The 15,681-nt window shown below is 46.5% G+C and overlaps 1 protein-coding gene across 1 annotated transcript in view; it reads left to right on the top strand.

Moving 5' to 3' along the window:
- TGFA (transforming growth factor alpha) overlaps window positions 1–15,681 on the top strand; it is a 113,342-nt gene that overhangs the window by 83,018 nt on the left and 14,643 nt on the right. Inside the window, exon 3 of the mRNA XM_049651639.1 lies at window positions 5,303–5,420. Within this exon, the coding sequence (XP_049507596.1) occupies window positions 5,303–5,420 (118 nt within the window). The remainder of the gene's footprint in view (window positions 1–5,302; window positions 5,421–15,681) is intronic.

The following is a 15,681-nucleotide window of genomic DNA, read 5'->3' as shown; positions in this document are numbered from 1 at the left end:
TCCTTTCTTAAGTGGGAGGTTTTCTACATTTTAAGTATCTAGGCCTTTCCTTCCTTCTCTTGATATTTCTTTGAGTTTTCAGAAAGAAGAGAAAGAAAAATTAAGAGGGTACGGTGCAAGAGAGTGGAGGAAGGTAGAGAAAGGAGGAGGGGAGAGAGAAAGATAAGGAGGAAGGGAAAAAGAGAGACTCATTCTCTGGGATGATGCTGGGAATTTGGAGGTTTCCTAGTAAAGCTCATTTTTACTTAAATTACTGAGCAAATCCTCCACCTATTGCTGCCTACCCTGCCTAGTTTGGAGAGGTGATCTATGAACACCACCAGCGCACAGTCAGAAAGTGGTAAGCCCTCTTCTCCCCTCCCCAACCTCCCACAGACTCCCTTTCCTTCTGAACCTTGGGGAAGCTTTGAACATCAGTAGGAACAGTCTTGTCTGTCTGGCCTGACCGTGCTGCAGTATTGGGGTTTTCCCTGCCGATTCTGGCAGTATCTGAGGCAATCATCTTTAGAAGCCCTGGAACGTGGTGTGCCTCGGTGGCCAGTCAAGTATCCGACTTCAGCTCCCGTCATGATCTCGCGGTTTGTGAGCTCGAGCCCTGCGTCAGGCACAGAACCTGTTTCAGATTCTATGTCTCCCTCTCTCTCTCTCTGCCCCTCCCCTGCACTCACTCTGTCTCTGTCTCTCTCTCTCTCAAAACTTAATAAACATTAAAAAAATAAATAAAAAATCTTTCGAAGCCCTGGAACAAGAACAGTCACTGCCCCTCACCGTGGCTTCACACTTTGCATGTGCCTTTTAGGCACATGAGCCCCGGAGGGCCACACATCACCCCTAGGGCCAGACGTGCCCAGTGCCTGCCTCCATTCTGTGGCTGGCTCGCACCAAGATGGCTCCGTGAAAGCTCAGGGCTACAGTGTGGCTCACCCTTGGGGACCATTGTTTGATTCTCTTCTCAAGTGCAGGTCACGTCCCCCGAAGCTGCCAAGAGTACACTAGAAACAGGACCTGCCCTACGCATTACACACATTGAACTTCTTGGGGTCAGGGACCAGGACTTCACCCTGTGCACATTCTTGGACTAAATGCTCACTTTTAAGATGTTTGTGATTATATCAAGGGGAAAAAATGCAAGTAACAGAAGGAAACCGTAATTTTACATGAGTGCACATGTGCACTGTGTACTGACGTAGTTCTCTAAGCGGTGGATAAAAATGGGTTTTATTCTCTAAGGTGCTTTTGTTTAATTTTATGTTGGCATTTACAAAAGGGTTTCTACAGTGATGTATCGCTTTTATGATCAGGAAAAAGGTTTTAAAAATAAACATTGTTTGGGCCGCCCGGGTGGCTCAGTCGGTTAAGCGTCTGACTTCGGATCAGGTCACGATCTTGCGGTTTACGAGTTTGAACCTGCGTCGGGCTCTACAAACATTTTTTCAAAAATAAATAAACAAACAAATAAACATCATTTTAATGATCTGGCATTGTTTAGGTGACTGGCATCGAGCTCCCTTGGCACCTCACTGCCTTGGGCCAAGTCAGGAAGGTGGGATTATGGAAGGCCAGGGCCCGGGTTCTACATCAGACTCCTATCCTCATCCTGGTCTCTGACCGCAGACAGCAAAACCAGTGTGCGTTAGCTGCCATCCCCATGACGGTGGCAGGGAGCTTCCTCATTGCCTGGGCTTTGGCTTCTTAGTGAGCTGGGTGACCCAGGGAGGGTTTACACTGGCGGATGCCTCTGTATGGTCTCCAGGAAATCCAGGAGGATATTGTCCACGGTAACACATAAAATCCTCTTGAAAAGGGGGCGTCTGGGTGGCTCAGTCAGTTGAGCGTCCGACTTCAGCTCAGGTCATGATCTCACGGTCTGTGGGTTCGAGCCCCGCGTCGGGCTCTGTGCTCACAGCTCAGAGCCTGGAGCCTGCTTCTGATCCTGTGTCTCCCTCTCTCTCTGCCCCTCCCCCGCTCTCACTTTGTCTCACTCTGCCTCTCAAAAATAAATAAAGGTAAAAAAAAAAAAATTTTTTTTTTAAATCCTCTTCAAGGGCAGCCACAAATAAAAGTTGCTCTGTGACCATAGACTCGGGCAAAGCTGAGCCTGTCCTGCATGTGCAAAACAAGTGCATTTACATCTACTGGCCCATGTGCACCCTTGCATAGACTGTGCTGGGAGACATAGGGCTCCATTTGCCACTCAGCTTCAGCACATACATGTGTCCTAATGTGTGTCATGTACTAACCAGATACAAACTTCTTTGCTCTTTTCCACCCCATCTTATTTTTCTTTGTCCTCATCTCTCCTTCCCTTTCGCACTGCCCGTCTCGGTCTCCCTCGGTTCCTCTCTTTCCCCCCTCTCCTCCCCTTCTCTGCCTCTGTCTGTCTCTCTCACACACACACGCCTTTCCCATTTTCATTCCCTTTTTATGGTATCTATTTTTATAAAGATTCCTTGAGTCATTTATGAGATGAGGCAAAATATCCATAAATACAGGCTGAATGAGATCATGGCATTGGGTCTCCTCCTTACCAATCAGTTTTGGAGAGTAGTTCTCCCAAAGACAGATCCAGAGTTCTTCTGGTAGTTTGTATCTATTGACCTGACACTTTGCTACAAAGACTGTTAGCAGATCTCGAGTTTTAGTGTCATTTATATTTTGAAGAGCTGACAGATGACCAGCTCCAAAAAGGGTCCCTTTCAAGACCCCTGATGTATCATGTGTGATACAAGCCTGTGTCTCAGCCTGTGCCTAGCAGAATCACCTGAAGGGCACAGGTACTCTCTATCAATTCTATCCCAGTAAACCTGACTTTTGAAAAAAATCACCCAGAGAGCTTGTCACACAGATTCCTGGGCACCATCCCCAAGACCCTAATTCAGTATGTCTAGGGTGTGGACTGTGAAGTTGGCTTTCTGACGAACTCCAGGGGATGTAAAGCTGCTGGTCCACAGACCACGTATGAAGAGCCCAACTCTGAGCCCTGATGGGGGACTCCCACTAGCCACTTGGAGGTAGTCTTCTAAATGGCCTTTTGTGGAGCTTATCAAAAGCCTTTTTCAGGGTCTACATCAAATTAGATTCACTAGCCCTTCATCATTCTGTATTTGCTCCTCGACAAGTTTGATGAACACAGAGAAGCCAGTTATGAGAACCGCAGCAGATCTTTCCAGCCTCAACATCCCAGTGTCCACTGTCAGCCAGTGACCAAGCCCGTTCATCGACTACCCAGGCCTGGGACTCATAGGTAACTGTAACCAGCAGAGGCACTTGGAGCACATGTCCTGGAGGCGGCTGCTAGACAGGGACAGCAAGACTGGCCAGCAGCTCTGGGTCGACATCTCCACCTGGCTCTGGGCATCTCTGCCTGTCCTCACACGTGAAAGTACATAAGGACGCTTGGACTTTTAGTTACACTACGCTGGATTTATGGCAGCAGGGAGAGATTATATACAGTAATGGTCTTACCGCATATGGAGGTTCTTTAGCATCTTGGGACTATCAGTGATCATGACAGAAGAGCAGCAGCTGAATGATATGTACCAGACGATTGGTTGAGTACAGTACTGAGCAACTTTCGCCTAGTTCAGCCCTCAGAGCCACCCAGGAAGCAGGTGGACTCCCCATGGCAGAAGCAGGCTAAAAAAGCTCAAGTAGTCCTTCATCCAGGTGGCAGGGGCAGGATTCGAACCCCTCTCTGCTTAAGCCCATGTTCATAGCCACTAAGCATTCTCTCACCTTCTGCATCAAGGAATCTTGAGTTTTCACCCTCTGCTTTTTCTACTGGAATTATGAGATTTCCAAATATGATACTTCTGGAAGCAATTCCTGGAGAGATAGCAATGTGGTTTTAATATTTAGTGGTAGTCTAAAACCCCACAATAAGAAATGGACTGCCTTTTCTCAAAGAGCAAGAGTTCTAAGAACATGTTTTCGCCAAAATAAATAGATAGATAGATAGATAGATAGATAGATAAGTGGGAAGGGCACCTGGGTGGCTCAGTCAGTTAAGTGTCTGACTCTTGACTTTGGCTCAGGTCATGATCTTGTGGTTCGTGAGATTGAGCCCTGCATCAGGGTCTGTGAGAGCCTGCTTGAGATTCTCTCCCTCCCTCCCTCCCTCCGCCCCTCCCCTGCTCACCCACACACTCTCTCTCTCTAAATATATATATATATATGTATATGTGTATACACACACACACACACACACACACACACACACATATATATATATATATATATATATATATATACATATATATAAAAGTGAGGAAGACTCACTCCCCAAAACACAAACATAAGAGGACCTTTTGAAAGAAGCAGTGGCAACTGCATCTATCATGCCATTGTAAACTAGCTACCTACTGTTCTCAAGTGTTATTTGGACAAAACAGGGCTATTGGAGTCTAATAAAGTAAGCCATAGTGAGGCCCTTAGGGTGGTCAGTGGCTGGCTGTTTTTATTCCTATCTGAAAGCCAAGGAAGGAAAACCCTGAGAGGTTTGGTGACACCCCAAGCTCTTATGAGTTATAGGTGCGAGAGCTGCAATGGGGACCCATCCCTGCCCCCCACTCCACTGCCTTTCCCGCCCACTCCCAGCTTTTCCAGTACTGTCTGTGCTGCTCCCAGATGGATTTCTGGGCTTTAAGTCCTCTTCGTGGCAGCATCCCTCCCAATCACCCTGCCCCAGAGAAGCTCTTGCTACCATTTTTATGTATAGCTTTCCCAGACTTCTTTGGATCTAAATTTCTGTTTATTTAAGTAGAATCCTATACAGACCACATTGGAAATGTACCTAATTTCACTTACAATAATATGTCATGAACACCTTTTTGTATCATGAACCGTTCTTCCTCAGCATCAATTTAATGGTTATTTAGAACTCCTCTGTAACTACGTTCTGGTTTCTTGTCTTTAAAACAGAGTTTCATGAAGCCTATCTTAAGAGAATGATCACAGTCACTTTACAAAAGTAAAATTAGGTCACGCAGGTAATAGGTTTTAAACGCGCTGGTAGCTAAAACTGCTCTGGTATCTCTGAATAGCACTGAATCTTTTGGAGAGATTGTTTTGTTTTCTACGAAGATAAGTAAATAATAAAGCCCCGCTGGAAAGCACGTGACACAGATGTCTCTGGTCCTGGACTAGTTGTTAGAAAGTGAAGGAGAGCTGACCAGGAAATGCTGGTAGGGACCAGAAATCCCAGCCATCAGGGTTCCTCTGCAACTTGATCGGTGAGGTAGGGACCTGTGGGTGTGTCTGGCTAATCCGGATCTGAGCCAAATGTCTTTTCTTTCCCCAGCAGACCCGCCTGTGGCCGCAGCTGTGGTGTCCCATTTTAATGACTGCCCAGATTCCCACAGTCAGTTCTGCTTCCATGGAACCTGCAGATTTTTGGTGCAGGAAGACAAGCCAGCATGTGTGTAAGTGTTCCCTGGTATCCTGGGGTCCTGGGGCTGGAGGCGTCCCAGCAACCAATTAAAGGGACATTAACTTCCATAAGGCATGCCTGAGACCCCTGAGGCTGGGCATGTTGGAGGATCGGAAAACAGGCTGAGGGACACCTGCTTCAAACCCAGCTGGCTGGTGCGCCTGGGTGGTTCAGCGGGTTCAGTGGGTTAAGCGTCCAACTCTTGCTTTCAGCTCAGGTCATGATCTCAGGGTTTGTGGGATCGAGCCCCGAGCTGGGCTCTGCGCTGACAATGTGGAGCCTGCTTGGGATTCTCTCTCTCCCTCGTCCTCTCTATCTCTCTCTGCCCCTCCCCCCCCCCAATAAATAAATAAATATTTTTTAAAAATAATAAAACAGGTTAAACATTCAGGTTCCAGGGCCCTCGCCCAAGCCACTGAGGCATAACTGCTAGGGGTCGGAGCCTGGAAATCTGCATTTTCAACAAGCACCTCAGGTCACTCTTGGGTTCAGCAAAATCTGAAAATTCCTGGATTCAAGTTTAATTCACCAGTTAGAATTTGTGGAGGGCAAAGCACTGGGTTGGATCCCTCCGAGTAGCAAGTCTCCAAAAAGAGGTCTTTGCCCTCCAGCATCTTTACAGCACAGCTAATAAAATAAGCTGGAAGTGCCTGCAAACGGTTAGTGTACATAAGTGGTAACAGAACAAAGAACAGCTTGGAAATAAAGATGCCTGCCAGGGCACGGTGGTTTCCACACCAGGGAGAGCATGAGCCCCCTGGGGCTTCTGAAAGTATGGCTGAGCCCCACCCCAACCCACTGAATCGTAATCTCTAAGAATGGGACCCCGGGAGTCACGTTAGTTAAGAGCCACCAGGGATCGCCGTGGTCAGCCAGGCTGGACAGAAAGGCACTTTGGGAGAAACTCCCCGGAGCAGGTGTTAGGGTTTGCCTAGTGGGGAGAGCAGAGAGGTTATTCCAGACCCGGAGTGTTGAAGGACCTGCCGTTATAGGCTACCTTTTGTGGCTACAGCAGGAGGAGACAAGACTGGAGACAAATTGGAGGCCAGAGCCTATTGGAAGTGAGCCTTCCTTCTCTAGGCAGTGGGAGCCATGTTGGTTTTAAAAAGGGATGTTTTAAGAAAATCTGTGCAGGGGCGCCTGGGTGGCTCAGTCAGTTAAGCGTCCGACTTCGGCTCAGGTCATGATCTCACGGTCCGTGAGTTTGAGCCCCATGTTGGGCTCTGTGCTGTCAGCTCCGAGCCTGGAGCCTGTTTCAGATTCTGTGTCTCCCTCTCTCTCTGCCCCTCCCCTGTTCATGCTCTGTCTCTCTCTGTCTCAAAAATAAATAAAAACGTTAAAAAAAAAAATCTGTGCATAGAATACTATTAGGTGGCCCCCTACTCACCCTTGGCACTATTGACATTTGGGGCTGGATAAGTCTTTGCTGTTGGAGTTCTCCTGTTAGCATCCCTGGCCTCTTAATAGCACCAGTAAGTAAATGTGAACAAAAGCTGGCATTTATTGAGCTTTTGCTTCATGCCAGACTTCCAGGCATTCGCCATATGTTAACTCATGTAATCCTCATAAAGACCCCATGAGTTAGGCACAGAGAGGTTGTGCCCAGGTCACATAGCAGAGCTCACGTTCAGACTCAGATAATCTGGCTCCTGAAGCTGAGTTCTTAACTATGATGCTAAGGGTATCTGATGCTTTAGCCCAGGAGATATTGTGGGTCCAGAGAGCTGCCACAGTAAAGTGGTGGGCTGGACGTTACTCTTCCTGAGATGCAGCTGTATGAACATGGACAGGCCCCTCAGGTGGCTCTGAGCCTCACCTGGAGAAGCATGCCAGCTACCTTCCTCCAGACAGGACTGTGGGAGGCCCCCAGGTCTTGTCCCCAGAGCTTGAGCCCTCCCTACCCTGTAAACGCAAAGCACAGTGATGATGACAGTCAATCATTATTCATGATCATTTTTATTCAAATACACATAGGGGGCCCTGAGGGACTTTTTGTTAGTAGCCAAGTCATTGTGGAAAAACACTAGCCCTGAAGGGAAGTTTTACCTCTGGCCCAGACATCAGGAAGCCCCCCAATGCAGCAGGCAGAAGGCATTTGACCCTCCAGCAGTGCCCAGTTGTACCCGTCTAGAGGTGGGGAGGATCCTCTTTGAAGAAAGAGGGCAAATCTTTGCCGAGTTCTGACCAAATGTGTGTCAGTTTAGTTTTCCTTCCTTGGGTGCCTTCCCCACCAGATGAGAAGCTGGTATAAACTTTTCGAGAGTGGACAACCTCAAGCCTGGGTCATCAGATGAGTCAAAACAACAACCTCATCTGTAGCTGAGACCCCCAGCAGCTGGCGGAAGCCCTCTGAAAGCAGGGGAGAGGCAAGTGCTTTTCTTAGCCTCTTCGGTCTGTGCCCCAAGCCCCGCTCTTGGCTCAGGGAGGTGACTGTCCATCACACTTACACACCATTGCATTTTGATAATCAGGATGACCGGCTGTCCCTCCCCCCATCCACATTATAAATATTTCTATTAATAATCAGCTTTCAATAAAAACTGCAGCTATGTGCCAGGCATGGTTCCCAGCACTCTATATACAGTGACTCATGGAGTCCTCACAACTCCATCCTCAAGTGGGAATTCTTGTTGTAGAAATGAGAAAACTGAGTCGGCTCACAGGAGCAATTTTCCCAGAGTCCCAGAGTGAGTAAATGGTAGAGTATGGGATTCAGGCTGATCAATTCCACCTACCAAGCCCATGTTCTCAGCCACTGCCCCAGAGGGCACTCTGTCTCAGCCTTAAAAAGTTCACCTCTGTTACAAAAAAATAAATAAGTACAAGTTCACCTCTGTTTAAAAAAAAAGGACAGCAGGTCCAAAATGGAGTCTCTTGTGCTAAGTCCACATCACCAAACCAAAACTTAATACCTAACCTAATTGCAGTTTCAGCCTTCACCAGAAATGTGCTTAGCTAGTCAGGCTGGAATTTCCTGGTGTGCTCTAGTGAGGTAATTCACCTGATAGACCCCTTCTGTCCCCCAAAGAAAGATGAGGTCATCCACTCTTTCCCTGTCCCTGCCCCCTCCTGCTTATACAAGTCTTCCATCTCATACAGCTCCTTGGAGCTCCTTTCTAATTTGATCTTAACATTTACAAAGTTGGGGGCGCCTGGGTGGCTCAATCGGTTAAGTGTCCAACTTCGGCTCAGATCATGATCTCATGAGTTCATGAGTTCGAGCCCTGTGCCAGGCTCTGTGCTGACAGCTCGGAGCCTGGAGCCTGCTTCAGATTCTGTCTCCCTCTCTCTCTGCCTCTCCCCCACTCACACTCTGTCTCTCAAAAAATAAACATTAAAAAAAATTTTATAAAATGTACTCAATTGAATTTTGTTTTTTAACACCTCAAATAACTAAGCTCTTTTGTTTCCAAGAACGGTGTTGGCATCTTTCCCCAGCATGTGAAGAGAAAGGTCAAGGTCATTCTCAGGTTCTTTGCTCTGACCACAGACTTAAAGTCCTTTCTGTGGGCTGAGTGCAGGGTCTCTGGAAACAGCTGGGCCATCCTTGTGGTTTGGAAAAGCTGACCATATGTGGGGACGCACAGCAATGCAAGCAATTACCACCTCTTTACCTCAGTTTCCCCACTGGATCTTGGCAGTCCAGGGGGTGGTATTCAGCCAACAGATAAGTTTTACATAGTGGTAGGTGATGATCTGCGTTGTTCTTTGGTAGTTTTAGTTAGCTGTCAGGATTTTAGAAGTCAGGTTTCACTCTCCAGACGGATGCCCAGCCCTCTCGAATAGGCAGCATCAGGCCTGAACTCCCAAATGTTCCATGTGGCTGGAACACAGGTGCACCTGCCCCACCATCCCCAGACAGGGCTTGCCCTCTCCGCTTCTCATTTCCACCTCTCTCTCCCCTGTTCCCCAACACTGAAGCAGATGTCAGCCCCTGATCATTCCACTGCCACTTCTGCTCTCCTCACACCAGCCCACTTTGCTCACTTCTGCCATGTGAGCTTGTAAGCTTGGTGAGGACAGGACCACACCTTATGCCCTTTGTATTTACAGCGCCTAGAAGAATGCGATAATTAATTAATTCCCACTGGACCAGAAACTCTGAGTCCATGCAGAGAAAGCAGAACATTCTGTTCTCACTCTTAGGAACCACCCCAGATTTGGGTCACTGACATTCTGGTCAATTTATTGACATTCTGGTCAATAAAACCAACATACCTTGAGGTAAGGCCACTATCTGTCAAGGCCATATAAAGAAAACCCACAGTGACCCAAGACTATGGTCTCAAAAGAGGGAGCGCTTTCTAAAATACTGTCACGCCAAAGCTTTGTTTTTTATAAGAACAATAGTCTTTAGGTTTTCGGAAAACCTAAATAAAATGACACATCACACTAAATACAATATGAGGTGAAGAAAAAAAGTTAAAACAAATAACTAGTCAGAAATAGCCAAAGGTAGTGAACAGAATCCTTAAACATTTATGTTTCCGATGAACCCTCAATTTTATTTTGTGTCTTCCTTTAGTTAATTCTCACTAGAACCCAATTACATCAGGAAACAAATGGGAGAAGGATTGCCAAAGATCATAAAGCCATAGAAATGCAGGGTTAGGACTTGCACACCGTTTTTCCCCTGAGGCCAATTCAGCACACTGTTGGTCTGCTGCCTGCAGAAGCCTTCAAACAAAGGAAAACAGTTGAAGGAAGACACCCAGAAAAGTTCCAGTGTCGTCAGCCAGTGGCAACCAGTTAGAAGTTTCTCACCTGTCCAAAATACTCTTCAGTGATTGAACTCCCTGACTTAACTTTCCCACAGCAAAGTGTGAAAACAAATTGCTGAGCCAAGGAAAACATCTCGCATGGCCCTGGCCACAGTACATTCTAGAGCCAAACATCCACAGAGAAGTGAGTGCCATCAGTGTGCCAGCAGGCTGCGATGTGACTAAGGATGTATCCCCCCACCCCGCACCAACCCCACCAAGGGTTTGGTGCTTGAGTGACTCGACCTAGATCTTGTTTCATCTCGACGGCTGCCAGATGGTAGAGGGGTTAAGAAGTTATGACATTTGGGCACCTGGCCGGCTCTGTCCATAGAGCATGTGACTCTTGATCTCAGAGTCATGGGTTCAGGCCTCACGTTGGGTGTAGAGCTTACTTTGAACAAGAAAATAGTTATGACATCATTCCATCCATATGTCTGGAGAAAGCGCACGTCCTCATTCTCTCTCTCCCCACACCAGAAGCAGACACTGAGTCGCACGCTAGGCAGGATAATGCATCAGTTAAAGGCATGGATTTGGAGGTCAGACCTGAGTCTCTTACGCAAGTGACTTAGCCCCATTAATCCTCAGTTTCTCTGTGTATAAAATGGGGATGTTAATATTTCGCAGGATTGTGGTGAGGACCCAGTGACCATATGTGTGTACAGCTATTGCTGTCCCGGATGAGAACCTCTAGACACCCGGAGCTATTTAAATTAATTCATTCAAAAATTAAAAATAGACCTACCCTATGACCCAGCAATAGCACTGCTAGGAATTTACCCAAGGGATACAGGAGTACTGATGCATAGGGGCACCTGTACCCCAATGTTTATAGCAGCACTCTCAACAATAGCCAAATTATGGAAAGAGCCTAAATGTCCATCAACTGATGAATGGATAAAGAAATTGTGGTTTATATACACAATGGAGTACTGCATGGTAATGAGAAAGAATGAAATATGGCCTTTTGTAGCAACGTGGATGGAACTGGAGAGTGTGATGCTAAGTGAAATAAGCCATACAGAGAAAGAGAGATACGATATGGTTTCACTCTTATGTGGATCCTGAGAAACTTAACAGAAACCCATGGGGGAGGGGAAGGAAAAAAAAAAAAAAGAGGTTAGAGTGGGAGAGAGCCAAAGCATAAAAGACTGTTAAAAACTGAGAACAAACTGAGGGTTGATGGGGGGTGGGAGGGAGGGGAGGGTGGGTGATGGGTATTGAGGAGGGCACCTTTTGGGATGAGCACTGGGTGTTGTATGGAAACCAATTTGACAATAAATTTCATATATTGAAAAAAAATAAAAAAATTCATTCATTCAATTAAAATGTAGTTTCCAAGGCTCACTAGCCACACTTCAGATACTCAGCACCTGCAGGTGGCTAGTGGCTACTGTGTTTGACAGCACAGATATGGACTGTTTCCATCATTGCAGGAGTCCTACTAGATAGCGGTGGAGAACATCCAAGCCTGGTTCCCCGCAGAGCATAAGGGCTCTGTTATCAGGCATTGTTACCATTGCCGCAGCTAGAAGATGCTATAGGGTCCTGCCAAAAGGAGCCATGGAAGGCGGGTAGACCATGGAACCCATGCTGTCCATGAGGCCCTGGGATCAGAGCTGCAGAGAGAGAGCCCTTACCCCATCCAGACCCCTACTCCCCAGCCCTTGAGGCAGAGAAGCTATAGGACTTTGCAAATCCACTTCTTAAGAGGCCAACAGTGGGTAAGCAGAACACAGGTGTCTTTGTGCTCAGGTCCCCCACTCCTACCCCGGCCCTATGGAACTTCTCCATGTTAAAGGCAAGTTAGTGTAAACGTATTTTTAAAACCATGGTCCTTGGTCCTTAATCACTTTGGTCCTTGGCCCCCATATTGAAGACCATATCTTAGGACCTATGCCAAAAGACTTGGCTAAAAGACAGAGGACTAGCCTCCTGCCAGAGAATACATCATTGTTTATAAAGACAATGTCTCTCAAGAGCATTAAAAATGCTGCCATCCTTTTATTTACATTTTTAGCACTTACACAGCACTTGTGTCAGACACTTCACAATCTTGTGGAGTGCTTATAACAACTCCGTAAGTTTTACTATCCTATTTTAAAGATGCAGAATCAGTGGCACAGAGAGGCTAAGTAATTTGCTGAGGGTCACACAGGCATTCAAGTGGGGGTTGAGATTTGAACCCAGGAAAGTTTTGCTCCAAAGTTTGTACCATGTTGTGCCCTCGTGTGGGACCCTATTCTGAGGAAACAATCTCAAATGCAAACAAAGTGTGTACCTTAAGGTAATCACCTGACAGTATTTATGATATCAAAATTGGAGACTGCCTAAATGGTAAGGGTTTGGTGAAGCAAACTGTGCACGTATATTACTGCACAACATTTTAAATGACTTGCAATTCTCTTATGACAGCAAAATAGTAAGGAGATAGGAGAGGAGATACTGACACAAAATTGTAAAACAAACAAAACACAAAAAAACCCCAAAACTATGTTTAAAAGTACATAGCAATAGTTCAAAAAGAAACATGTCAGTTTGCAATTTGGGGAGGTGGGCAACAATGTGAGCTTTTACTTTCTGCCTTGTTATTTATGTGCTTTCCAATTTGCTTAGACACATTCCTTTTCTAGTTGGAGAAATTTTTTTAAGAAAAAGATATTTAAGAGCATAACTCTATATGCATTATTATATTTTTTTGAAAATTGTAAAAGGGCCCTGTGAACCAGGCAAAACAGGAACTTAGGGGGAAAACTTAGCAACTCCTGGGGACCAGAAGGCCTTAAAGCCCTCAGCACAGGAGAAAGAAAGGCATATCATAGATAATGTCATTCTTCTTGTTCAGACAGAGAGGCCCACAGCCACAATTTGCTCCTGTGAAAAGCACCAAAGCATTCTTGACTTAGTAACCAAAATGAAAAGGCCTTGGGGATCCACCTGGCTGGAGCACATTGCCTTTTTCTCCAGCCACAATGGCTCCTTTTGCAGCTCAGCCAGACTCCTTTTCCCTTCTATGTGGCACTCTTTCTTTCTTGTACACTTCTTTCGTTTGGGTTCTTATTTGGGGGAAATAGCCTGAATGGGATCCCAGAGCCTCATTTCAGAATTATGAAGACAAAACAGCATTCCACAATCTTGAGTTTGGCAAAACCCGCTCTAGACAGATGAAATCGGTCAAATGATGTAAGGACATGTTCAGTCTTACACATTTTCCATTCCACCCTTGTGATAAAATGACTCCTATTTCATTCAGATTCCTTTCTTAAACAGGGGGATAGCATCTCCCATTTCTCCTGCGCCTGATAGGAGGGGGCCTATTTTATAGCCACCATCCTGGGGCAATGCCCAGAAGGAGGGAAGGAGAAAGGAGACTTAGAAATAGTAGGTTTTGAGTTGTTGGTGCTTGATTGTGTACTTAAATAATAGTCCTACCTCAGTGGTTCTCAGGCCTGGATGCACATTCGAATCACCTGGGTGCCCACTCCACTTGGATGAGCATCTCTGGGGGTGTGACCTTGGCCTTGGCATTTTCCAAATCTTCCCTGGTGATTGTACTGTGTAGTCAGGTGGGAACCAAGGCCTACTTGAGGTAAAGTACAGGACCTTAACTGAGTCAAGCATGATTCATTTGCAACCAGGTGAGATGACTCTTCCCCTCCTTATGTGACTTGTACCTAAAATAATGGGCATAATTAAGTCGGGTATCAGTAGAAGCTTGGGAAGTTTAAAAAAAAAAAAAAAAAGGTATGTCACCAAACCTTTTCTTTTTCCCCACCTTATAAAAAGCAACTGCGAAGCATCCCCATTACTACCAACGATTGGGGAGGAGAAAGAACCTCCCGCAATCTCAAGGCCAAAAATTCTAAATTGTGGCTCTCAACTTTAGCTGCCCGGGGGAATCATCTAGGAGCTTTAAAAATACTAATACTCAGGCCTTACTCCCAGAGATTTTGATACAGTTGGTCTAGGGTGTGGCCTGGACATCAGGATTTTTTCAAGTTCCCCAGGCAATTCCAGTGGGCGGCCAAAGTCGATGTCACTAGTAAAACCTTCATGGTGGCTCTCAACTCTGGCTTCATCAGAATTACCTTTGGCCTTTTCTTCAAAACACCCATTTTCAGAGAAATTCTGATCTTGGGTAAAGCCCAAGGATCTGAACCACAGGTTATTCTGCCTCCCAGCTGCAGTCGTGCTGCCTGGGGCTAAGATCTGCTATTCTCAGAGCTCACCTAGGCCATGACCTAGAGTCTCGCCTGTTAGGCAGCAACCCGTGTGCCTCCTGTGCCTCGCTGGAGAAGTTTTCGTTCATAAGCACATTGGGCTCCCTAATTCAATGAGACTGAAATGTGAGTGTTTGCAGCCGTGACACTAGGTGACTGGGGCATTCCTGTTGACATGAAGACCTTCCCAGTGGGCTAGTACCCCTGCCAGGGGTGTTTTTGAGGCAGGGCTGGTTGTGAAGGGCCCAGCACACAAATGGGAAATGTTCCTCTGTAAGGAAGAATATGGAAAATCAACAAAAGATGACCCAGCCCAAAGAGCTATCTTCTTAGTGAGTTAAGACGACACCGTCTGGGGGCATCTTGGCACCTTGCCACACCACAGCAAGGAGACCTCTTTACAGGGGAGTGAGCAACCTGGCCTTTTTGCAGTGAGGTTTGTGAGCTTGTCACGAAATCACTGTCCCAGAGTATCTTCCAGACCAGTCTGCATTACCCTAGAAAGGTAGCCTTCATGGTTGAGATTGTTAGTTTTTAAACCTAGAAGCCCCTGTTTCCTCATCTGTAAAGAAGGTAAATAGCAACGCTGACCTCACATGCAGCTGTGATTGTTGGGAATAAGAGAGATGGATTCATATGGAAGTTTGGCACAGTGCCTGCAATAAATGGTGTGTGTTGTAATTAGCGCTTGGCTGCCGCTCGTTTATTTAAACAGGTTTTCTTGGAGTCCCCAGCATTGATGTGTTAATCCGTAAGGTTTGCAGAACCAAGTGGTTGTGAAGGTGTTAGAATCCTTCTCTCCCAAGGGCCTGCAGGTCAGAGTAAGACTATTTCAGAAATAGGCGTGCTTAGCCTGGACCTCTCACAGATAGTTACACAGATCCTCACTGCACTGCCCTGGGAGGAAGCAGCATAGACACCTGTCTGTAGACGTCCCATTGGCTCGGCTACAAGTCCCGAGGAGGAATGTAACAGTTGATCCCAAGGCCCAACCTCCTCAGCCCCCTCCTGTTCAGTGGTTCACCAGTCTTTGTAGACCTGGGTCTTGCCCGAAGGAGCACGGAGACTGACCTGAAGTGAGGCTGGTGGGGAGGGCAGTGATTCTGAGGGTGTTCAGAAGAGGTGAAGTTAGATCCATGCAAAGAGATAAGGCAAACGGATGTATGGGTGACTGGGTGAAGGAATGAGTCTGTAAATTACCTTTTTGAAGAATGTGATCTTTGAGACGGAGTCTGATGGGGAGAGTGAGGAATAACATTCCAGTCAGAGA

Source organism: Panthera uncia (assembly GCF_023721935.1).
Source record: "Panthera uncia isolate 11264 chromosome A3 unlocalized genomic scaffold, Puncia_PCG_1.0 HiC_scaffold_11, whole genome shotgun sequence".
Taxonomy (NCBI): domain Eukaryota; kingdom Metazoa; phylum Chordata; class Mammalia; order Carnivora; family Felidae; genus Panthera; species Panthera uncia.
The sequence above is the reverse complement of the archived record's forward strand: the minus strand, read 5'-3'. Positions and strand labels throughout refer to the sequence as shown.